At 39.7% G+C, this 25,716-nt stretch overlaps 1 protein-coding gene across 1 annotated transcript in view; it reads right to left on the bottom strand.

Moving 5' to 3' along the window:
- dpp10 (dipeptidyl peptidase like 10) overlaps positions 1–25,716 on the bottom strand; it is a gene marked incomplete at its 3' end in the record, with an annotated part of 154,728 nt that overhangs the window by 10,125 nt on the left and 118,887 nt on the right. The window contains exons 10-20 of the mRNA XM_083921935.1: positions 23,827–23,924; positions 22,111–22,234; positions 19,343–19,381; positions 17,197–17,304; positions 15,236–15,327; positions 14,979–15,026; positions 14,226–14,347; positions 11,480–11,524; positions 2,488–2,586; positions 2,340–2,409; positions 577–771 (exon numbers count right to left, since the gene is read on the bottom strand). Of these exons, the coding sequence (XP_083778061.1) occupies positions 577–771; positions 2,340–2,409; positions 2,488–2,586; positions 11,480–11,524; positions 14,226–14,347; positions 14,979–15,026; positions 15,236–15,327; positions 17,197–17,304; positions 19,343–19,381; positions 22,111–22,234; positions 23,827–23,924 (1,040 nt within the window). The remainder of the gene's footprint in view (positions 1–576; positions 772–2,339; positions 2,410–2,487; positions 2,587–11,479; positions 11,525–14,225; positions 14,348–14,978; positions 15,027–15,235; positions 15,328–17,196; positions 17,305–19,342; positions 19,382–22,110; positions 22,235–23,826; positions 23,925–25,716) is intronic.

Raw genomic sequence — 25,716 nt, 5'->3', positions numbered from 1 at the left:
AGGAAGGTATTCGTTGCCACAGTACTCTACGGGGGAATTGTTGGGTCTATGTAAATCATAAATAAGTAAAAGAGTGTGGTCTTTACCTACTCTGTAAAGTGTCCTGAGATAACTTTTGTTATGAGTTGGCACTATAAATAAAATTGAATTGAATTGTTCTGGTTCCCACAACTTCTAAAATATCAAATTTAAGGATATTTCAAGGACTTACCAGGCTCAATTTCATCAAATTCAAGGACCCCAAACAGCATAGGTTAAGACACAAATTAAGGTTAATAAAAGTTATAACACTGAGATCTTTTTATAATGAAAAATGATCAATATTATCTTGCACAATGTGTATGAATTCAAGCACCTTAAATGAACAATGTCTTTTTATGAATTAAAAAACTTTATAGCTTTGATTTTTCTTTCCTCAAATTCACAAGACGTGACCAGTGGTGATCAGATGCACATTCACAGGTTCATCAGTATATACAGTATGTAACTATTATGAAGCTCTTAGATGAGGATTTTTTTCAAATGTCAAAGTGAAAGATATCTTTAAAGTGGAAAGAAATTAATTTGATAACATACTCTACTGCTGCAATCTGGTCCTGAACATCAATAGTTCCCAGTCTCTGGTGAACCTCGTGCAGTATCCTCTGACCCTGGAAGCCGCTGCCCCGGCCGTCCAGACGCGCCACGATGACGCTGTCTGAGCTGACCAGCACAGAGTCCCAGCTGAGAGAGAAGCTGTCGCTCACAGCCTGACCACCAGGGGCACTGTCACTGTGAAAGGACAGTGGGACTTTAGTGCATAAAGAAGCCCAAGGACCCTTGAAAGTTCTTCATCACAACATTAAAGTGTAATTCTGGGTTAAAATCATAAAAGTGTCTTTTTCGGCAAATACACTCATTAAAAAAGCCCTGGAGACAACTATTAATGGAGAAATCCTGGAGAGCTGCTAATAGCCGACCATGGCTAGCCGAAACGTTGCACGAGATCTCAAGGGGCGGTGGCTTGTGTTGCCGGAAGACGCAAAGCAATATGTGAGTGAAAGCACAGGGAAAGACGACTAGCCTGCAACTTACACAAAAATGAAAGCCTACAACCCAGAAACTTTTCATAGGCTGCCATTGCGGTACTATGACCGTGCTCTGATAAACCAGTGGATTATTGTTTTAAATCTGGACATTGAGACGCCGATTGAGACGCTTAGGCAGAGGGATTACCGTGTCTGCAGCAAACATTTGGAAAAGGACGACTTCATAATTCCTAGAAGAGCTTTACACAAAGCATGAAGAAGAATGCCATAAGTAAGTTAGTGTTTCAAAACACTATTTTTATAAACTCCGGGTTCACCAACTACATTTTTGGTGCTTGGTTTTCTGTGTAGGGACTCTTCTCATGCTACTGCAGAGGTTTGGTGTTATTTTGAGCAGTATTAGTGGTTAAAAAGATGTTTTAATGCCTTCACCGTACTGCCCCGAGCTAATCAGTGTTAGCCACGGCCGCCTGTTAGAGACAATCCAGGATTTCTCCAATAATAGTTTATACACGAAAAAAAACTGTCTCCATGACTTATTTGATGAGTATTTGCTGAAAAAGACCCTGGGACTTTTTTGCGTTGGAATTACACTTTAATTGAATTATTAAACTTTAAATGTACCCAGAATGAGTTGCTGTTGCTGAAATTGTTATAGTGGAGATGAGGATTTGGTTTGATGAAATGTAGAGAGCTAGTCAAGTAGTCTGGTTTATGTTTGATCTTTGTAAATAAAGTAACTCATATTTGCTTAGTCATTGTAATTTGAAAGGATAAGGCTTATATTTTTATTGTCAACAAATCTCAGTGGAGAAAAAAACAGCAATGTGCCAGTCGGTCTTTTAAACACTCCCAATCCCTGTCTGTGACACTCAGCCCCCAGAACATTATGTTTTTAAAGGCTCAGTAATTTCCTAAACAGCTGGGCACTGTAGTTTTTGGCAAATGCAAAAAGTACAAAATGGAGTAAATGGTGTATTTGTCTGCGACTATTTTCAACTGTGAATTAATACACATCAGTGCTCCAGTGAGTACTTACAACAGCAGGATAATGAATGTGGGAATGAGAATAAATAAAGGGACATGTTAGGTAGTGCAACATTGTGACTCATTGATGCTTTTACTAGTTTTTGAACAACAGTGGAGCTCTAGGGCACAGTGGAATAAAATATATCAGGCTTCGGACTACATTACACATGTAATTTTGCTCCTGAAATAAAAGCGTCGGCCGATGAATGTATGAGATAGGATTTGATGTCAGAACAAAAATGGAATTGTGCGGTATGATGTGTCATTACAAATGGTACGTACATCACCAACAGCAATCCATAGTGACGGGACTCAGAGAAGTCTGGTGGATAGGAGATCTTCAAAGGTAAATCTGTAAAAAGAAAAAAAAAACAATTGTAAAACCAATTCATCTGTGATTCACAGTAACAGTATAGAAACTGATACTCACCAAAATGTTCCATCTGAACATTTCTAAAGTCAGTCAGCTGGATCCTTTTGAACTTCAAAGCCGTCTTCAGTAAAGAGTTGTTCTCAAGGATGTAGTAATCTGCAAAGATGAAGGGAATGTGTTTAAAGGATGAAAGAGCCCAAAAATGGCTGCCAACAATCAAAGTGTCGCTGCATACAGATGAGTTGTAATAACAAGAGGCTTCGTCGTTGGAGCCAGGGATGTGATGAGATGAGATGGAAGCTAAGACGGATAAGACCTGAGTGTTGTGGATAATTTTTTACATTGTTTCATTTTGAGGTCAATTTAAATTCCTAGATTTCATCCCTTTGGGGTTAACTGTCGCAAATACAGGAGACAGTTTGAAATTGTAATAAATGATGAGATTGTGATATGGAATATGCAACCAAAGACTGTGGTAAATCACTTTGAATTGTTGGGTCTCTGTAAATCATACATAAATGATAGAGTGTGGTCTCGACCTACTCTATATGTAAAGTGTCTGGAGATAACTTTTGTTATGATTTGGTACTATAAAGAACATTTAATTGAATTGAATCCAAAAGAAGGATTTGTGACACTGACAAAAGATAGCTTGGATATAGCTTGTGATTTGGAACAGGAGTCAAAAGAAAACCATTTGTATATTTCCCCCTCACTGACTAAAACACTTGTAATTGTAACTATCCAACTATATTTTAGAATAGAAAATAATAAATATATTTCTGCCATCACAAAATTGAGTGTAGTTTAGCATAAATAAAGAACCGAGGCTTCAGACAGTAACAGTCCTTCCTCTGGTGAGGTCAATCAGGGAGCCTACTATCACCTCAAGGTCCGATGACAGTGCAGGTGTGTAACCCTAACCCCCAGTAGACAGAGGAGGGTAGGCTTTGTAGTTTTGTTATTTGGCAGCTAAATTAACAAGAATTCGCCAAATCTTAAGATACGTGGTAAAAAAATAATAAAAATAATAATACAGTAGACTAAACACTGACAGCTTCTGTTTCAGCTTGTAGCAATTCCCTATGCACCGAGATAGCGTGCTGTGATTGCGTAAAATTGATTGTTTAAAAAATTGTGAAAAAACAATTTGAATGTGCTGGCAGAGCAGATTCATATGTATTCTACATATGAAGTTGTTTGTTCTTGTTGAACAGGTGTACTGATAAAGTCTCTGGGAGCCGCCATCTTTTCAGAATTTGACTTTGCCTCATTTCCTCTTACCAAAAAAGGGCATTGATGTGATGTTGGGGGGAGGGAGATACGTCCATCTGGGTGATGTATACCTGACGTATACTGAATTAGCATCACCGTCTGGGAGCTAGGCTAACAGAACATGCTACTAGATAAAGGGTATTGGGAGTCAATGTCAATGGCAGCATCAAAAGATACATTGTCCTCATTATCAGAGTCTTTAGCTAATGTTAAACATAATGAGCGAGTTTTCATGGGAAATCTAAACTGGGACTGGTTTTCCCTAGTCTCAGATCCTTTTAAATATTTCTGTGATGCAGCATACTTGACACAAATCATAGAATTGAAGACCTAATCTTAGACACCCCGAAAATTCATCACTCCTTGACTTGTTCATAACAAGTGCACCAGAAAAATATAAAGCAACTGCTGTCTTTGTGAATGACATTAGTGCTCACTGTGTAATTGCAGAAGTTAGGGATATAAAACTTCCTAAACAAAAGCCACGTATTATAACCAAAAGGACTTTTAAATATTTTAATGAGCTATCATTATTGCATGATTTTTATTTATGTGACTGCGCAAAATTAGTTGTAATGCCAGACCCTGAAATTGCCTTTTCTTATTTAAAATCACTTTTCGTGGATATTACTAATAAGCATGCTCCTCTCAGAAAACACAAGGTCAAAGGTCGTGACAATCTGTCGTTCACTGATGAACTTTCTGACAAAATTCATGAGCGAAATCTTGCATGGGCAACTGCAAGGAAGTCTAAAAGTCCATCGGATTGGACATATTTTCGGTACCTGAGGAATAGATGTATTTCCTTAACTCGTAAAGCTAAATCTGACTTTTATACCAAGGAATGTCTGACATAAATAATCCTTCTAAGTTTTGGAAGGTTTTTAAGTCTATGTCTTCTGGCATAAGTAACAATGTGTTTCCACAATAAAGTTAGAAAATAAAATTATTACGAACAAAACTAACATGCTAACTGCTCTAAATCAGCATTTTATCGACTCTGGGTTGTTGTTTGAAAAGGAAAGGCCACTGAAAATAACTCTAAACTCTTCAACCAATGAACAAAAGATGCATCTTGACTTTGATTTTGCTCCTATTGAAATAAGCTAGGTACGTGAGGCTCTAAAATGGATAAACACTGAGAAACCTACTGGTCCAGATGGATTAGATCCTCATTTGTTACATCTCACTGCTCAGATTATAGCAGAGCCATTGACACATATTTTTAACCTGCCCATAGTAAGTGGTAAAATATTTTAAGTCTGGAAGTCTGCACATGTTGTCCCCCTTCTGAAAGGTGGTGATTGTGCAAACCCTAATAGTTACAGACCTATATCTAAACTCTCAGTGCTTGCTAAGATTTTGGAAGGACTAGTTAGTAATGAATTAAAGGAGTTTTTATCGAGTAATGGCATTGTAAATTACTTACAATCTGGTTTTAGAAAAAAACACAGTACTATCACTGCTTCAATGAAGGTTTTAAATTATATTATAAATGCAATTGATGAGAAAGAGCATTGTGCTGCATTATTTTTAGACTTATCCAAAGCTTTTGACACAGTCGACCACTCTGTTCTATTTTAGAAGCTTGTTAACTTAGGAATGGCCTCTAAAACCGTTAAATGGTTTGACACAATGGGCCTCATTTATCAAACGAACGTACGGCAGAAAAACGTGCGTACGACCATTTCCTGGCGAACGTCGGCATTTATCAATATGGACGTGAGCGTGAGCGTGAGCTATGATCAAATCTCACATCTGGTCTGAGGTCGTGTACGCACATTTCAGCCTGTGTATTTGCGGTGCAGCACAGCAAAATCTGGCTGAAAATAATTAACAAACCTCAGCTGTCATTAAGCATAAGCAGTCACATATTAAGAACAGATCAAAACGGATTCTTAAAACGAATAAAAAAAATAAAAATTGTGGTTGGAGCGATTGATTGTACTCATGTGCTTCTGAAGGCACCATCCATGAATGATTACGCATTCATCAATCGCCAAAACTACCACTCGATAAATGTACAGGTGATTTGTGATGCCAAGCTGTCGCTTTTAAACGTGGTGGCCAGGTGGTCAGGTGGCCGGACACACACACGATTCTTTTAAATTTCAAAACAGCTCGGCTCCAACACCCCGCGACCCCGACATTGAATTAATGAATGAATGTGTTGGCGCGCGGCTGCAGCAAGACGCACTGCAGAGCCAAAGTCATCTCCTCGGTAAGTGGCTACCCTCGATAAATTGTATTAAATCAAACAAGGTATCAGATGATTAACATCTTGGTGTGGTTCTTCTAGATGACAAAGGTATCCTCTTACGGAATACCTAATAACCCGCCAGTAGCGCCGGTGTTGTGCGGTAGAGTAGTAAATAAACTACTCTTATAGGTGGAAACAACAGCCTTCTGATCCAGAATATCACCTATAATGCGAGGGGGTGCATTTCAGGGCAGGGGTGCTGAATACGGCACACCTGTCAAACAGTGCGCACAGGTGCACACGGGCCTAAGTGGAGCGCTGCCTCGGTTTGACTTCCTCCGTTATTCTTATGAAGCATTTTTATGGGCCCCTTTTATTCCACTCTTAAGACTGCCAAGAAGCTCAGCTTTATTTTGCTCCATCTCGGATGTCAGGATGCCGATCTCTGTGTCTGGAAAGTTTCTTTTCTAACCTGCGTTCCTTCTCTCCATGTTTGACCTCAGTGGGCGAGGCCTCCAAACCAGGAATATTTAAGGGCGTAACATGTTAAAGACGATCGAATTCAGCCGCCGCATTTATCAAGGCCCGCTCATTCGTACGCTGAGATTGGTCCGATATGAATGTTTCATAAATCACACGTGGGTCCTTTCCTACGACCAATTCTGCGCTCAGATCTGCGCCCGTTTTCACGCAAGTATGATAAATGAGGCCCAATGTGTCTAAATTGACGGTTTATTTTTTGACTTCATGACTATACAAAATGGTGTTCCCCAAGGGTCCATTTTGGGACCTATTTTATTTTATATACACTCAACAAAAATATAAACGCAACACTTTTGTTTTTGCTCGCATTTTTCATGAGATGGACTTAAAGATCTAAAATTCATTCCAGATACACAATATTACCATTTCTCTCAATTATTGTTCACAAATCTGTCTAAATGTGTGATAATGAGCACTTCTGCTTTGCTGAGATAATCCACCCCACCTCGAAGGGGTGCCACATCCAGATGCTGATCTGACATCATGATTAGTGCACAGGTGTGCCTTAGACTGTCCACAATAAAAGGCCACCCTGAAATGTGCAGTTTTGTCTCACAGCAAAATGCCACAGATGCCACAAGCATTGAGGGAGCGTGCAATTGGCATGCTGACAGCAGGAATGTCAACCAGATCTGTTGCTCGTGCATTGAATGTTCATTTCTCCACCATAAGCCGTCTCCAAAGGCGTTTCAGAGAATATGGCAGTACATCCAACCGGCCTCACAACCGCAGACCATGTGTAACCACACCAGCCCAGGACCTCCACATCCAGCAGGTTCACCTTCAAGATCGTCTGAGACCAGCCACTGAGACAGCTGCTGAAACAATTGGTTTGCATAACCAAACAATTTCAGAAACCGTCTCAGGGAAGCTCAACTGCATGCTCGTCGCCCTCATCGGGGTCTTGACCTGACTCCAGCTCGTCACCGTAACAGACTTGAGTGGGCAAATGCTCACATTCAATGGCGTCTGGCACGTTGGAGAGGTGTTCTCTTCACGGATGAATCTCGATTTACATTGTTCAGGGCAGATGGCAGACAGCGTTTTTGGTGTCGTGTGGGTGAGCGCTTTGCTGATGTCAATGTTGTGGATCGAGTGGCCCATGGTGGTGGTGGGGTTATGGTATGGGCAGGCATCTGTTATGGACGAAGAACACAGGTGCATTTTATTAATGGCCTTCTGAATGCACAGAGATACCGTGATGAGATCCTGAGGCCCATTGTTGTGCCATACATGCATGAGATAATGCACGGCCCCATGTTGCAAGGATCTGTACACAATTCTTGGAAGCTGAAAATGTCCCACTTCATGCATGGCCAGCATACTCACCGGACATGTCACCCATTGAGCATGTTTGGGATGCTCTTGACCGGCGTATACGACAGCGTGTACCAGTTCCCACTAATATCCAGCAACTTTGCACAGCCATTGAAGAGGAGTGGACCAATATTCCACAGGCCACAATTGACAATCTGATAAACTCTATGCGAAGGAGATGTGTTGCACTGCATGAGGCAAATGGTGGTCACACCAGATACTGACTGGTTCTTAGTCCCCAGACCCCCAATAAAGCAAAAAAATGTACTGTACATTTCAGGGTGGCCTTTAATTGTGGACAGTCTAAGGCACACCTGTGCACTAATCATGATGTCAGATCAGCATCTGGATGTGGCACACCTGTGAGGTGGGATGGATTATCTCAGTAAAGCAGAAGTGCTCACTATCACACATTTAGACAGATTTGTGAACAATGTTTGAGAGAAATGGTAATATTGTGTATCTGGTATGAATTTTAGATCTTTAAGTCCATCTCATGAAAAATGGGAGCAAAAACAAAAGTGCTGCGTCTATATTTTTGTTGAGTCTATATATATTAATAATTTTTGTTGTAATGTCACAAATACAAAATTTCATTTTTATGCAGATGACACCATTATTTATAGCTCTGCCTCATCTTTAGAAAGTGGTTAAATAAAGGGAAATAAAATGTTGAAGATTTTTTTGGAGGGACCGGGAGGGAACGAGAGGATTTTTAAATTTTGTAACGGGCACAAGTAGAGACACAGGAGGTCAGTCTCTAGCAGAGTCAAGTGCAGGAACTCCCATTGTTCGAAGCACAAACCATCTTGTCACCTTTAGTAACCACCACACAAATGGCCACAGTCCAGGTCCAGATGATGGAGTTAGCATGCTAATCTGGACAACTAGCCTCCGAGGAGAAGTGAGGGCCAGAGGCTAACTTTCAGTTTCTGTCATTTCTCTTTCCTGTTTTATTTTGAGTACTCACAGTGGGCCTCTTGCGAGAACCACTCGTACAAACAGATTTGTTCTTAAGTGTCTTGTACACGTTCTATAGGAGAACTTTCTGTATTTACCAATTTTCTCATATTTTGAATTTTCTTTTAGGTACAAACAAGTGAAGACCTATCCTAGGAGTAATCCAACATTTTAGGACACATAGCTTTATATGGTATTATTGGGGTGTTACTTATGCTAATTTACGATTTTTATCATTCATGCACAGGTGGCATTCATCATGCTGAATCTGACGTGGCACACACAAAAAAAGAGAAGGTTAAGATAAGAATACGAAAATGTTCTTGTATGAGGCACAGTGTTTATGGTTGCCCTTGTTTATTTAGTTTGTGTCCTTTGCTTTTCCAATCCTGACAAAGCAGAGGAGATTCTGCTGCATAATGTCAGAGCTTAAACTTGACTTTGACAGTTGAAAGAACGTATTAACTGAGGGATGCAGGACCAAGCACTAAAGAGGAATTTCCAGCTTCATTTCACACAGCTCTCATAGACTAACATTCCCTTCGGATACAGACAGACAGAAGTTGTGGGTATTCTGGATACACTGCTCCTAATGGATCAACAACTCTGCAGTTTGACCAGGACACTACTGCCAGACAAAGATAAGAAGACATCCTACCAAAGAAACATTTTCATCAAGGATGGAGACACTGGCTGCACACAGAGTGGAGGCAGGCTTATGCTATTAGCTAAAGTTACTGTGTTGACCTGCATCCGTAGCTACACACCAAAGCATGGCAGGAGAACAGCAACTTCACCATCTTTCCAAAATCCACTCCGACACTGATGATAACAATCTGTGTAAAAATCAGTAGAACATCGAATACTTTTAGTGGACATATATTGTTGGTGCACAGGTGCCCCGTTTAATTACACTGTAGCCTGGTTCACAGTAGCGCTCAAGCTGAAAATTGGATCAATTTCAATTTGATTTGCCTTAAGTCACTTACACAGAAAAACATGGAGAAATATGGTCCATGTTTAAAAGTACCAAAATTCCAGTTTACAAGCGAAAAGCGGAAATGAGGTGGCAGAGTCAACGGAAAGGCACCACCATGCTGACCGCTCACAAGTCACATAGTCACACACATAATGGCACATCCCTTGAAGCAGATAATCAGGATTGTAAAGAATAAACAGACTATGACGGAACAAATAATTCACTTTTGATGGAAATCCATCTATAGACTGAGCTCTTGAATCATGAATACAATGAAAAGGTTAGATTCCCAGAAGACATTTTACACACAGCAGCTTGCTCATTCTATTCTCCGGTATTTTCTCCACATGTAATAAACAATGAAGCTCTGGTTTGGCTATTTTTTTTCATCCAAGCCATCTGAGAAGCGGCTAAATAAAATGGAATTCAGCCAGCACTTCTAATGGAAAAGCCAAAATCAATAGATGCCTCATTATGAACCCGCCAGGGGCCCTGAGTTCCCAGCTGTGGATGGAGGGCCTATCCAAATAACCCTGGGCAAATTGCTTACTTTTTCTGCAGCACAGCTGTTGACTTTTTTTTGGAATGGCATGGGGGGTGGGGGTGGTGGGGGGTGGGGTGGGGGTTCTACTGAAAGACATACGGGTATGGATAACAGGAAGAAGCATGTGTTTGCTGAGAGTGATTGCAACAACATGTGTGTAGCATGTGTCTGAAGTCATAGTTGTGGTAAAAGGAGGAAGTAATCCAGATTTGAATGCCTTGTTGACTGAAATGAAGCTCGTGCAGTCGTTTCTTTTACTGTTGGCTCAGACAGAAGGCCAGTTTCAAAAAAGACAACTCATCCACCTGCATTCATCTATAGCCTTGACTACATTCTAATAGACTTAAACCTTGGCTTCAGCAACCCCATCATGACAATCACAAAATCAGCCACTCATACCCTCAAACAAATGACATGACTTCATGTCTGGAAAGGCAACATCTAGTTTTAAAACCTTATTCAACAACCTGAACTCGACCCCAACACATCCCTTCTTTACAAGTTGTTCTAGCTGTCGGACCTGTTTCAGCAGCTATAGCCTCTATCAGGCGGTGTCTTTCTGCCTTTACTTCCATCCAGACTCGGAGACAAGCCTCAAAATTAAATTAAATGATTCATGTACAATCATGTTTATTTGGAAAGCTGCAGAAGTTCACACAGCTTGCTCGCTGTTTTGCGAGTCCTCATTTCCCCAAAAGGTTGAAATATCTTTGAATTAGTGTTTAATTTCTGGGATCATTAAAGTATTTCTATTCTATTCTATTCTATTAAAGGACCCATGGTTAAAAAAGTGAGATCTCCATGTCTCTTTTGATGATAAAGCAGGTGAAGGTGCTATATAAATACTGTGAAAGTATCAAAACTCTCAATACACAGAGAAATACACACAGCCCGTATTCAGAAGTTGTGTCTTTAGACGAGCCGCCAGGACTTCTGTACGGCTGTGATGTCACAACTGTACTATATAGGTTGAAAGTGCGGCTACAGTCGTTAGAGTCATCCGGCTGTAATGACGGTGCAGAGATGCAGAGGGCAGGAAAGGCTGACCAATCAGAGCAGACTGGCTTTTTTTTCTTAAAGAGAAAATGTGTATATTCAGCATTAAAGCATGTAAACATGTTCTAGTAAAACTCCAAAATACAAGTATGAACCTGAAAATGAGCAGAATATGGGAACTTCAAGATGGTTATCTGATACCAGTTATTTCCACAAGACTAAATGGAGTCCTTACTTGAATTATTGAGGCTGTGTAAGATCACTGTAGGCGCTCCAGGACCTGAAAGGAAAAACAAAAGCTTATGACTGTCATCAAAACACTATCCTGTTATTTTGTCATTCTCACTGAATCATCTTGTGTGCCATGCAATGAGTGACCAAAAAATGACCAAGTAAAAACTGTGGCAGTCTTAAACATTGTAAATGCTATTGTTCTGTGTGACAAAATTGTTTCTCTAAAGCAGCTACACAGAGTCGGATGCAGGCAGGCTCCTTGTTTTCTGGACTTGTCTGGTCACCTACCTTACCTCTATCAATCAGGGGTTAAAGGTCACTCACATTGCCTCCCTAATAGCCTCAGACTGTCGAATTCAGTTCTTTTTAACATTTTGTTGTAAAATAATTAGTCAGAGGTCAATAAGATGGTAGGTTAGCTGAATAACTCAGCTGCATTGCTCCCTGGGTAGCCGCACACACACACACACATACACACACACACACACACACACACACACACACACACACACACACACACACACACACACACTCCTCCTGCTCTACTGTCTGTGTCTTTCTGAAACACAAGCTGTAGCTTTCCTCTCTTGGACTTACTGTTGGTTGGCTGCTTCAGCTTTGACCTTTGCATTCATTACTACACTCGCTTGTGTCACACAGAGAAATGGTTTCATTATGTGTATGTACCTAACCCACTTTATGAGTGAAATTAAAGGGCTAGTGCTTCACCTAATGAAAACAGGTGTCAGGACAAACTTGTTGGGGTTACGTGAACTTGGCCCTCAAAAGACAGCAAGCTTTTTCCATCACTTTTATTGCTTGTGGGAAAGGGAACAGCGTTATTGTCCAATAAATCACCACGCCAATGCTTTTGAGCATGAAGCACTCATCTGCTCAAAATAAATTGAAACCACAAACAATATAAAGAGTTACCCTCGATTAAATAAGCTGCATGCTGCCCAATAACGCTACCTCAGAGTAATTATGTACAATAGAGTGGCTAATTGTTCAATTTATGCCTCTCATTTGGAACTGATGAACTGAGATGAATTTAAAACCGAGCATTTGACAACAGGCAAAGCCTGACATCTGCCAGATGATCTCAGAAAGGAAATGCCTGAATAAATTAGGAACATAAAGCACATGAAGATACCCAATTTAAAAGATTTTTTTGATACATACAAGCATTGTGTCATCTACAGTATGAAGATACAACATGTACATTTTCATTGAAATATTTCAAACAATGTTCAAACCTTAGAAATGCGTGATTTTATTCATGATAAGGCTCTGTTACATTTGTTTGCCTGGGAATGTTTCTTCCCATTTGTGCATGTTTAAGTGCAGTGTCTGCTAGAGGCTTCATAAATTGACTTTTTAGACCTCAGATGTTTTAAATTATATTTGAACCAGATGAAGCATTTTAGTCATTAGACGTCTGGATTTAAAGTTATCAGAGAAACAAGCTGAGTAAATGTTAGCAGCAGCTCTGCTCGCAGCCCTTCAGGGATGTCCTTTGTCCAACAAAAAAAACACCAATTTTTAAACGTGAAACTGCGTTATTTACTATTTTTTACCAGTTTGAATGAGCAGGTCGGTTTGTTTGGAGAGGAGGAGACCTCTGCAGCTAAAACCTCCTGAATGATGAACACTGAAGGAATCCTAACCAGGAGAAGCTGACTGCAATGAACACAACTTCACAATGTCACCAAACTGAACCTTTTGTCATTTTTTTTGACTGGTAAAAGGTAAAAGCTGAGGTTATTCAAGTTTAGGGCAGTCCAGTGTGTTTTAATGACTACATGTGTATATCATCTCATCTCATCTCATCTTCAACCGCTATACCGGGTCGGGTCGCGGTGGCAGCAGCTCTAGCAGTACATGTGTATATTAGCTTTATTTATATATGATCGGAGTGAATCATTCACTATGCTCAAAGCGTACAGTACAGTTTCACAAAATCTGAAGCTAAGAATATTGCAACAATGAAATGGCCAGCCCACAGTCCAGATGTTCAGGAAGAACAAGGACATGTCCCTTCTGCTGAGGAGCATTGGGACAAAAGGACCAACCGCTTTGCCATACCTGGACGCTCACCTCAACAGGAAACTGGCAGAATCCACAGAGTTATTCCTCCATGTAAGGCTGACTTTCTTGGCAGATTAATTTAGAACTGTAAAAGTTGATGTTTGTCACTTTTGCTGCTGGTTTTTCATAAATGTGCTTCAATTGCCATTGCAATTTCATGATATTGCCATCTTGCTTGTCTTTATTTTGTTTTCTCTCACTGATATAACACATATATAGTGAGAGTGGTACAGAGGTGCAGAACTGATCAGGGTGGTGTTTCTATATTCCAGACTGTTCTTAGTCCTTCCTAACACATGGTGTCTTTAATTTTTTATTAATTTAAGCTGGTATCCCTTCACTGGAGATGAGTTATGGGAATATCCGAAGACACCAAAACCAGAAACAGCTGATCATTCATGATTAGCAAAGGCATTTTAATATCCCATTCAGTGCATCAGCTCTTTTTTGACTGAGCCAATAATCCCTTCAAGTGATTGTAAAACTTTTTTGCACAACAGAGGAAGTTTCATTGAATTTTGCAATTCCCATACAATTTTTCAAATGCGATACTTCAAAATGCGCTTAAAACATGGGAATGGAAACAGGGCTAACATGAAAGCTAAAGACGCTCTAACTTTACCAGGAAGAGCTTTAAATGAAGATGTTAGAGGGCCTACCTTTACAGCTGAGGATAATGTACTGGTTTGTGGGGCTGATGTCAGCATCGAAGTACAGACAGTGAGCTTTATTTAGCTCGCATGTCAAACACCGCCGTGGGAACAGGCCCACAGTTTTAACACTGAGGAGAGAAGACAATAAATCAGGAAAGTAAGACAAGGGGTAAAACACTTTTTGAGTGAAAGATGGAGGGTAACGCTGGCATTACTTCATCTTCTTAACGTGGTCAAACGACCCCCCTGAAGAGACCAAAACCAACACAACTTGTTGTGGGTTCCTCTATGATAAGTGAACTGACAGAAAATTAATTGTTTAGATCATTTTTACCCCAATATTTTCTGATCCAGAAAACTTAAAGCAGTAAAAAAAAAAAAAGTAGCTGTGTTTCTGAGCATGCTCAGTGATGTCTGCCTGATCCACAGTTACTATGAGAAATCGATAGTCCAGTTGCCAAATGATTTCAGAATAATATATGATGGCTGTATTTATTATAATGAAAGGATAAGTCACCCAGTGCAAAGGTTGTGTTATGTATTTTTGTGTTGAGGTGGTCACATTGGAGCTTTATGGTACAGAGGATATAATATATCAGATATAATATGACTGTAAATCCATTGTACTTATAATGGTGGTAAATGTAATGTGCGTATATTTACTATTACACATTTTTTTTTCAATGAAAGAAATACTGAGCAAACTCAAAAAGTTTCTTTCATAGGCAAGTACTGTATAGCAGCTAGCTCAAAACAAACCTGAAAAGTTGCCTTCTTCGCGGTGAACCCTCGGTGCTGAGAAAATAACTGCAAACAAGAAAAGCAAACAGACATGCCAAATGAAACACTGAACTTTATCATCTCTTTCTCTATGCTGAAGTCATACATTTGATTAGGAAACCACACACTTGTGTACAGTGTGGTATGCACTTCCTAAATGTGACTCATCAGTAGACATAGTTAATAAGAGAAATCTAGTTTATCCATACTGTTTTGACTAAGAGATGCAGACTCACAGGTTGTCGGTGTTCTCATCATAGGCAATGATCTTGGTCACCTCCCAGTTGCCTGATGTCAGATGTCGGACTTCATTTTGATCTGCTCTGAACTGAGAGAATCAAAAGAAGATGAGCATTGGTCATTTGTTTAAACATCTCATCATTTTGCTACTGTATGCTCAGGCCTCTTTGAATGCTGTATATAGGAAACTGTCCGTTCCTGATAAACAGCAGCATCAGCCATTGTGTCAAAGTCTAGGTCTGTAATGATGGCCAATGTGTATGTAGGTGGAAGTAGCATTATTGCTGCAAAACCGGCTGTCCTCATCCACCATTGATGAGATATGTTGTGCACCTAAAGGTGTGTTCAGACTGAACGCAAAGCGAGTTGTAGATATTATGTGACTGCATACAGACGATGCAAGTGATTTACCTTGAACAGCAAACAAATTCTCGAGATATCACAAGATCAAATGAGAATCGCGTTCACATGTTATATGAAAATCCATATTGTCAGACTCCAAGTAATGTGTTTGTGCTACTGGCACTTGAGGGGGACGGGGGAGCGGCGAGCAGAGGGTGATGATCACACAGAGGAGGTGGCTGCTGCGTTTAAAACAACAATGGTGGCTGCTGGAAGGGTTAGCAGAGATGCTGAGATGCTGCAATAGCACGACACTGAAGGCTGTTCGGGATGGAATTTTTCCCTCTTCTCCAAACTGACTTTGGCCAAAGTTTCATATACAGATGGTTCATCCATTCACCTGCTAGGTATGTTTTGAAAGCACCTGCCCTCTATTGACACCTTCTGAGATGGTTCTGTGTAACAAACCATCAGATTGCAAAGAGAAAATGGGTATAGGCAATGCAAACAGAGTTGAAAAAGTACATGCTTGTCCAGGAGCTTTATGACTTAATATGATCTACAGCAACAAGACCTCTTACACACTACCTCCACACAAACAAATACAATCGTTGCTATGGTGCCATGCGTCTTCAGACTAGTGGAAAGAAAACATCAAAAACACACATTAAGGTGTTTATTTTACTACACTTTGTCTGTTTGTGTCTGTAGATTTCTCCTGAATTCAACAATAACAACAATTCAATAGCTAGCATTTTTAAATGTTGCATTCAACTGGGGAAGTTTCATGGTGATATCTGTTATTTAAAATGTAACCCTATTGATCTGTAGTGCCTTACAAAATGTATGGAATTTAATAGTGCATATCTTTAAAGCTAGTTTCCTCTCTAATGTTTTTTTTTCTTACTGAGCCAGAAATCTCCACTTCAGAAGCACTTACATACACACAACCTTCCAGTTTCATTCATTTGACTGTAATAGTTCAGCAAAATGAAACAAGAATTGTGAACCTGGCTTCATCCAAAGTTCACATTACTGTTCTGGAAATATGTGCAAAATTCATAAGGTAATGCCTCGCACATATTTAAACATCCAATTTCACAAAACTCGTAATAAAAAATCTACGTAATAAACTGGGGAAGTTTCATGGTGATATCGTTTAGTTAAAATATTACTCTTTTCACATGTAATGTCTCCCAAAGTTATATGCAGTTACGCTATTATTATTATTAAATCTTTATTTAATCAACAACATTGTATTCCAACAGTATTTCTTTGGATACAGATGGACATGTTTTAGTATCTGTGTTACTGACAACAGGCTAATTTCATTGGACGGACCTATACTGTTGAGGAGGAAAGTATCAGAAATCTCCTGCAAGAAATTTCTTGATTTCGGCAACATCTAAATAATGGTTCAATAACTACAAATAAAGGCTGCTGTTAGTAATGTCTTCAATTTTTTTGCTCAACTATTCAAGAGTATACAGTTGGCTGAACATGACATAAAACAGCTCTATTGCAGCAGCTGTGGCTACATAACATCATCCTTTGGGAGTCAAAACTGTGTACGCCTTATGAACTTAGTATAAGTGCCAATAAACTGGACCTTCACCTGTGTGGTGAACATGGCGATGTGATGAAACTCTCCACGTCCTCCTTGTTTGACCGGGACAGTCAGGAAGAATCTGCTGCCATCTTTGGAGAACACGGGTTCTTGGTTCTGCAGAAAGGAAATATGCAGAAAATCCACAGCATCACTCTCCTTTTTCACAGATCAGCACATTATCTTAAAAGTCTTAGTGTAAAATTGGACAAGACTCACTTTTCTAACCATATCTTTATCTAATTTTTTCTATTTACTGTTGTGAAAAGGCATGGAGCATAATTTTTATATGAATTAATGTCTATTTTGCATTAATCCATAACAGTGGATGAAAACTTAACAGGGAAGGGATATGGGTAGTTAGCCTGATCAGCAGAGAGAAGTGCACTACCTGAAACTACCTACCACAAAGGCCGCTGCCTGGAGGACCTTCAGCCTCTTTACATGGGGCGACTGCTCTAACCACTCAGCCACCAGCCGCCCCCTGTGTCCATTTTTTTACACAGTCTATGATTCTGACATGGTGTATTTAAATATTCCTGCATACTGGGGTCCATAAACAGTGTTGAATGTCATAAATTGGGTCTGACTGTAAAGTAAAGACTCTTGTGGATTCAGTGAGCCCAGTTTTATTCATGCGTGCTGTCGTTAATCTCCATAGTAACCATCATTGTAGTGAGGGCATCTCTTTGAAACTTGCGCTTACTGTATAAAATGAGCTGTTGTGACCTCTAGTATAATCACAGTCTCATTAAACTTTACAAACGCAAACTGCAGACCTAGACCATTCAGAGCAGATGATGAGCAGAGATGGCTTTCCTAGGTAGGTTTCTCATGAACATGAGAACGGACATCATATACTTGCATCATAATTTTCTAAACACACATACACTTTCAACATTGAATAGTCACCTAGCCAAAAGACATTTACTACATTTTTAGGATTAGAAGAACTTGACACACATTGCTGAGCTGCATCTTCATTGACGAATCATCAGGCTCCAGTTGTCAGATGATGTACACCACATCTATGTGACATCTACTGTTGGCCTGCCATCTCCCCCTGAACACCCCCTGTCCTCCACCCTCACTCCACTTAAAAGTGGGGTTGCCTGCTAACTGAGTAGTGTACATTTAGTTCATCAAGTTAAAATTTGTGAAACCCACACTGAATAAATATCTCACTGAGTAACACAAACACGATCTGTCTCAGATGGAGAGAGTTTGACCAGAATGAGCCTTTAGCATTTGGGACAATCTTCAAAATCCATTAGCAAAGGTCTTCTCTCTGCACTGACACAAGCTCACAGTCAGCAAATGAGCATCTCACAGATTAGCACCTTAACAATGAACAGCAGCTCTGCTAGCCAAGATTGTCAAGTGCTTAAATTACCCACTGCTACAGCCAAACATGTACAGCTGCAGGGCTATATGATCAAATCCTGCCAGAAACGTTCTCTTCTCTGCCTCCATCTCTGCCTCCCAAGTAAAAAATAACACACTACAAATCACTAAAGCTGCGAGTAGACTGCACTCTTTCCTTTGGAAGAATGAAAATAAACAGAGCCACTTCTGAATGGAACCTGTGGTATACTGTTGTGTTTTGGCCTTGCTGGCTTTTAATTAATGCCAGGTTATTGAATGACCATGACTCAGTTAACATTACTACACAAAGAGCTTGATGTGTGCTTTCCTGAAGTCCATCTCTAAAAGAAAAGGTTATTTGAATAGTTTCTTATAGTGAGAGCATTATAAAAACCTCAGTATGTGCTGTAATTTTGCAAATTCCTCGGATTGAATGGAAACACTGATTTAAATGGGAGCTGCTTTGATTTGATAACTTGCCATAATACAGCAAAAGCAATTCAATGACTCTAGGGACAGCACAGGTCCCTGCTTCTATCACGTTTTCATCTGCTGAAGAGTGCTACACATCCTGTGTTTGTATCATCATCAGCTGTAGGATTTCGATGATGGATAGAACCTTGTACAGAGTATGAGATGGGTGTTTGTAGAAATAGGAGAATGAAGAGGAACATTGGTAACATGCCTTTATGTTGCATAATTGAAGGATACTTGATCACTGATCAAGTGAAACTACATAACTGGAGCACATGCTTATAGACCATGACACATGAAACGGAGATCACTCTACCTGGTTGGAAAGCCAGAGCTCTGAGCTTTCTTCATGTCTCTGAAAAAGATGTCAGAGCAAAATGTCAGTCTGGAGTTAATTGAGGCGGATCATCAAAGTCTTTACAGGCTTTCTTTTTGGCTCTTGCATTATACTTCTGCCTGCGCAGAGTTTTTCAAATGGTGAACAAAAGAGCAGTATTGTAGATGCAGCATAATCACATTCTCAGATTTTTTCCTTTTACGTCAGCAGAATATTTGCAAAGTGTTATATTTTTACAAAAAAAAAAAAATGGAATAACTCTTCAGTGGCATATTTTCTACAGAGAATCATCCGTCACACAACGAACCCCTTATTTTGTAGTTTATTCAAACACCCCACTGGGGACACCATTCCCAGTCCTAGCCATCGTTTCAGGACCAATGTGCATGAGCAGGAACCAGAGTGTTGGCAGAGCAGGCCGGGCGCTGCGTCCAGGACTGAGCTAAGCTGCCTTGCCTCTTGGCATGTTTGTTTGTGCAAATCACACCAAATCAGAAACCACAGAACTGGAGAGAGGCCTGTGCATCACACAGTTCAACGGCAGGGTGAACACTGCTCTGTGTCGTACAATCATGGAGAGAGTATGGAAGGACTTTAATCTAGCAGATGTGCTGCAATTTCATCAATGTTTTCCTCAAAAAAGTGTTAGTTTAACAGATAAGATCATTCCAGAAAGTGGCACAGAGACGTTCATCTGTATGTTCTCCTAATCAAGAGATTCAGTGACTTGGTACGACTCACAGGGCTTGTTGGAGATGGACTAGTAACAAGTCTGGACCATGTTCATGTTCATGCTGCTCAGACACAATAACTCTCTGAAGCTGTTTCTATTGTCTCTGTAATTACTCCCCCTGGCACTGAGTTTTCAGAACTGTACACTACTGATCATTTGCTAAACTCACACACGATTGTCCAATCATAGCTTAGCAACAGTAACTACGTAGAGCAAGTGTGTCTGAGATTTATTTATATAGGCTATACAGTTGAGGAGTGGACCATACTGGAAAAATGTGGTTTTTTTTTATTTTTAAGTTTAACTTTAGTCCGAACTAAAGACATGATGATAACTAGCCTGACTCACAAATGTGATTTAGGAATCAAACTCGTAACATAGCACTAAGCGACGGACAAACGCTAACAGACTACAGTGTGCAGAGATGAGTGACGGGCAAATGAGGCTTCATTATAACCAGTGACACACATTATTCTCAAAGTGACTCAGATCAGTATTATCAGATGAACATGAGTGATGTAGTGATGGGCAAGTGAGGCTTCATGAAGCTATATAAAACCCAAAGTTATGGGTTATTAGTTATATATGAGCCCACTAGATGGTGTTCTTTGTTCAACATAGGGTTGAAAACACACTGACTCAACATTCATTGAGCTCCATCTAGTTGGCTCACAAAATAAATAAAATGGTTCATGAAGCCACATCTGCCCATCACTAACAGAAAGTTCCACATCAGCTGTAGCCATCTTGGGTGTATCTGAAGATGACTCAAAGGCACTCCGCTTTATTAAGCTAGGTTAATGCTTTCTGTAGGAAGGAATGTAATGGAATTAATGGCGGGTTTAAGTGCTCAAGATTATCTCTGTAACTGCTGTGCTTGAAAGGTTAATGAGTGTCTCACAAAAATACTACAGATACCTGTAGTTTCTATCTGACATGAATAATAGATGCCACTATTCTTACTCGGATCCTCTTGAACTCACAACAGAAAAGCAGATAACAAACACTTAGTGGATATAAAGAGGAAAATTATTTGCAATGACAAGTGCTCATGAAAAAGTCAAGTAAACGTGCTGAAAAGAAACACTAAACAGTAAAGTGCTGAAAGCAAACACTAAACAGGAGTGTTACCTTGGAAATCAAATAATAAGTCAAGACTGCTACTAGGCTTCATCAAATATACACCTTGCAAAGAACACTCCACTAAAGCCAACCACATGGGAATATGGAAGTGATCAAATGGAATCCAAGGGGACTGACTGTCTAGGGGGGTCTGGATGGGGGGCCGTCCACACGAACGTGGGTATTTTTAAAAACCGTGTGTTTCTCTGCGCGGTTTGGCCTTTCATCCACACGTAACTGCAGTTGTGGGCTCCTGAAACCAGATTTTTTTGTAACCGGAGTCCAGGGTGAACTTTTCTTTGAACAGTCCGGTTTCAGCAGTCATGTATGGAAAGGAAAGCCGAGGAAAACCGCAATTTCTTGTCGACATTGTTTGACGTCACACTGTGCGACGGTAAACAGTAAATTGTATCCATGGAGAGTTGTGGAGCACTCTAGATGTGATTAGCTGACGGAGGCGGATTCATGTGGGCGAAGATATTTTTTATCACACCAGTGGTGTGGACAGGAATTTCTTTTTAACCGAAGACCATAAAAGTTTGGTTTCAAAAATACCCGTGTTCGTGTGGACTAGGCTTCACATTTTTAGAACAAACATGGTATCAAGAGTGAAAAAACTGCCATATATTTTTTAATAATACCACACTAAGGCCATATGATCAGATTTAAATAATCTAATTGAAATGAGGGAATCACAGATACTGCTTTTAATTCACATAATTGAAATTGAAAGCTCATTCTGTATATATATATATATATATATATATATATATATATATATATATAAATATATATACAGAATTGAAATTGTTATACTTTGCTAAGGTAAACATAAAATCTGTTTTTCTACCCAAGGCCACCCACACCCACACACACACATAAACACACACACCGTGACACAGGCTCCAGTGGTGGTGTCACACACAGTGAGGATGGAGATGTTCTGAGCCCGGTTCAACCACCTCACAGATGTTTTGGTCTTGCTGATCCACCTCACCATGGTAACATAATGTTCCCTATGGAAAACAGCAGAATGACACTGGTTATTTCAAGTTCTATAATTATCTGTACACTGTCAAGGATGGAGGATTGTTAGAGAAGCCTGATCATAACACATTTTTTAATCTAATCAAAAAAATAAAATGTGCACAAACAGACAATTACATATTTTTGATCATCTGAAGGTTAGTTTTTGTTATGAATAAGATGATGTGACCACAGCATATCTTTTCCATGTGTGTGCCACAGGTGAAATTCAATGAGCAGTTAAGAAAAAAAGAACATCAGAGAAGATCAGGTGGTAATTAAAACCAAGGATTCAGTTTAATTGCCTAGCTGCCTGGTCCTAACAACTCCACCAAAAGACTTCAATGTGACGTTTCTTTTGTCACATCTCTTCTACACAGTCATGTCATGGTGGTACTAGAAGTGTCTTTTTGTTTTGTGTAGCTGATTCGACTGTTGTCAGACGATTTAAAATCAGTTGTTTTTACAACCATAAATATGAGGCAGTATGGCCCTACTATAAATCCTAATTGGATCAGTAGACTTGTATCATCTATTCTAATGGTAAGCTGTATCACCTATCTGCATTGCTCTCATGTGCTCGATCCCAGCACTATAAGATGACGTAGTATTAAGAGCGAAGTATGCCTACAACTTACCATGTAGTTTTGATGTTTACACCCATATAGTTTTAATGTCTGAATCAAACCCTGCCGTTTTCATATTGCTATTTTGTGATTAGCAATGATTTGTACCCAGGTGGATGATTTAATCAAACATCATAATATGCACCAAGGGGTTCTGAATGAGCCCCTGCTAAAGCGACTTCCTGGTTGATCCAATACTGAAGTGCCAAAAACTGCAGTTTTTGGCACTTCAGTATTAGGGGCAGTTTGCACAATAGAGCAGTTTCTCATTAACCCCCATGTTTTCACAGCATAATTAAACCAATTTAAGGCCTGGTACAAAAAACATTCTAGTCTGTATGTTTAGGTCATATCTCCATGACAATACGGAGAGTGATGATTTTTTTCTGTACCAGGCTAGTTTTTATTTTAATGGAGGTTAAAGTTTATGAACAATTAGGGGTGCTGCCTCTTGAGTGACAGCTAGCCCCTGGCCCTCACTTCTCCTCACAGGTATATGTCAGACAGAAGGGGGGCGGGGGGCAGAGTGGTCCAACACTGAGTCCAGGACAATAAAATACATTTATACAGTACATATGATGCAAGAAGACAGAGAAATAATTGGTTATGTTAACATAGGGTAGATTTAGATACATAATGTCAAAAGAGAGTCATCAACAACCATTGGATTGAGTTCTGCATTCATTGTGAACTAATGAAACAATATGGGTGTTTTGCCTCACCACACACATGCAGTCTGGGATTTGTTGCTTATAGTTTGTCCTTCAGTTTGTTAGCTATCCTCATTGAAAGCAAAAGTTAAGTAACTGCAATGCAGGGGGCACAGCAAGCTAAAGCAAACAATACAGTATGTCCAAATTAAGGGTCTAGAGTGTCTAATGAGCAAAATTCATCTAAAGTTTTAAATGTCAAATGTTTCATGCAAAAGTTTGACAAAAAAATGCAGCTCCTCTCACCGTAGCTTGAGTGTCTCTGGAGGCATGAGCTCCAGTGTGTGCGTCGGCCCGTAAAGATTGACTACGTAGAGCTTCACCGCCGGGTTGGGTTGGCCAGCCTGCATGCAGAAGCAACATTCTAGACTCAAATCATCAAATACTTTATACAACACCATGATGCACAATGATGAAGTCATTGGGACTGAATAATTAATCAAGAACTCTTTCAAATAAACATAGAGTTAGACAGTTACACATGGGCTGTTAGTATTGTCAGACTAAAGTCGTACTATTTTCAGACTAAAGTTGTGGTATTTAAACTATACAATGCATCCCTAGGAGAGTCTGTCACCCCCTCTCTGTAATATGGACTGAATCATAAACAATCTGTTCTTTGCACATTTTCACGATACTTTGCACATTATTACAGTACTTTTGATCTGTATATATTACTGTTGTAAATTCTATATTTTATATATATATATTTATATACTGTTACTACTATACTATTTTGTACAAATATACTTATGTTATCTGTATAATATTGTGTTTTTAAATATGTTGTTTGTATAGCTGGAGTTTGTGACAAAAACAATTTCCCCCTGGGATCATTAAAGTATTTCGGATTCTGATTGATTCTGATTATGCACACACTATTAGGAGTTTCGTCTGACAAACTCAACAGCAGACAGGTAAATTACAATAGTAACGAATAGCCATTTGCATTCTGTCATTATTCTGATTTGAACTTTGGTCTGCCTGCAAATCCACGAGAAAGCTTTTTTCAGACATTATACCACTGTTGGGGTCTGGGTTGTCTGACGTTAGATGAAATTTGGGATTTTAGTTCAGGATTCTGACTAGATAGCCATATAGAAAGATCTACAGACAGAACAACAGGCTCTCAATCAAAGATGGGCCAAGCTTTTGTAGCTATTCTGTTCAAGTGAGGCTGCTGTCAGTGGGGAGCATTGTCTCCTGTCCCTTCACAATGCACAGCCTCCATGTATGACTGATCACTAGTAGACAGTGGCAGCTCCACACACACTCTGTTTTTCTTTTTAGCTTGCTGAAAACTGTGTTGGAAATGTAAAACTGATATTAAATTGTGAGGAGTAATGGGAAAAAATAAACCACCAGCATATCAGTGCATAAGTATTGTAGTTAATGCAATACTCTGAGTTTTAAAAACCAATTTAGTAAAGAACAGGTTATACTTTATCCTGGCCTTGTTCAGGTGTATTTGCCTTTGGATTATTTTTTGAACATGATTTGTTGGAAGTCAACTGGGTATGCAAAAAGAGTCTAAAAACTCAAAACAGGCCTGTATAATAAACTTAAAAAAGCACAGCAGCACAAAGTTAGTACAGTTTCATTCAATTTCATAGTACCTGACAAGCGGTCTGCAGATGGAAATACAGTAGCAGTTAAATCTGGTACAATGCAGCTCTTCTCTTTGTATGAACAGTTTATAAATGGTCTCTGACAGATATGTGTAATAAACTTAACTTTTGAGAAATACTTTTTAAGCATTCTTTTCTGAAATTGTGATGAGAAAATCGTAAAAAAAAAAAAAAAGTCAATGTCAATAATCTCGCTTCGTATAAGACTTGAGGCAAAGGGAGCAGCTAGCCTGGCTCGGTCCAAAGAGAAAAAAAATCTTCTAATAACTCTAATGTAGGTCGTTAAAGCAAGGTGTCCGTCTGACAGTGAACTGCCACATTCTTTCATGTTTCCCCAGGGATGCACAGTGCAGGCAAGGCAGGAGCCTGCCTCAGCTTGGTGCTGCCTGCCAAAGCAGCAGAAGCCGGTGTCGTGGCCTTGCCAGGTCAAAGACATTACCCGCCGACAAGTCAACATGCGTATGTCCCAAAATGGTGAACGAAAATGACAACACATATCTTTTTCTTC

The sequence above is a fragment of the Echiichthys vipera genome, assembly GCF_963691815.1.
Source record: "Echiichthys vipera genome assembly, chromosome: 10".
Taxonomy (NCBI): domain Eukaryota; kingdom Metazoa; phylum Chordata; class Actinopteri; order Perciformes; family Trachinidae; genus Echiichthys; species Echiichthys vipera.
The sequence above is the reverse complement of the archived record's forward strand: the minus strand, read 5'-3'. Positions and strand labels throughout refer to the sequence as shown.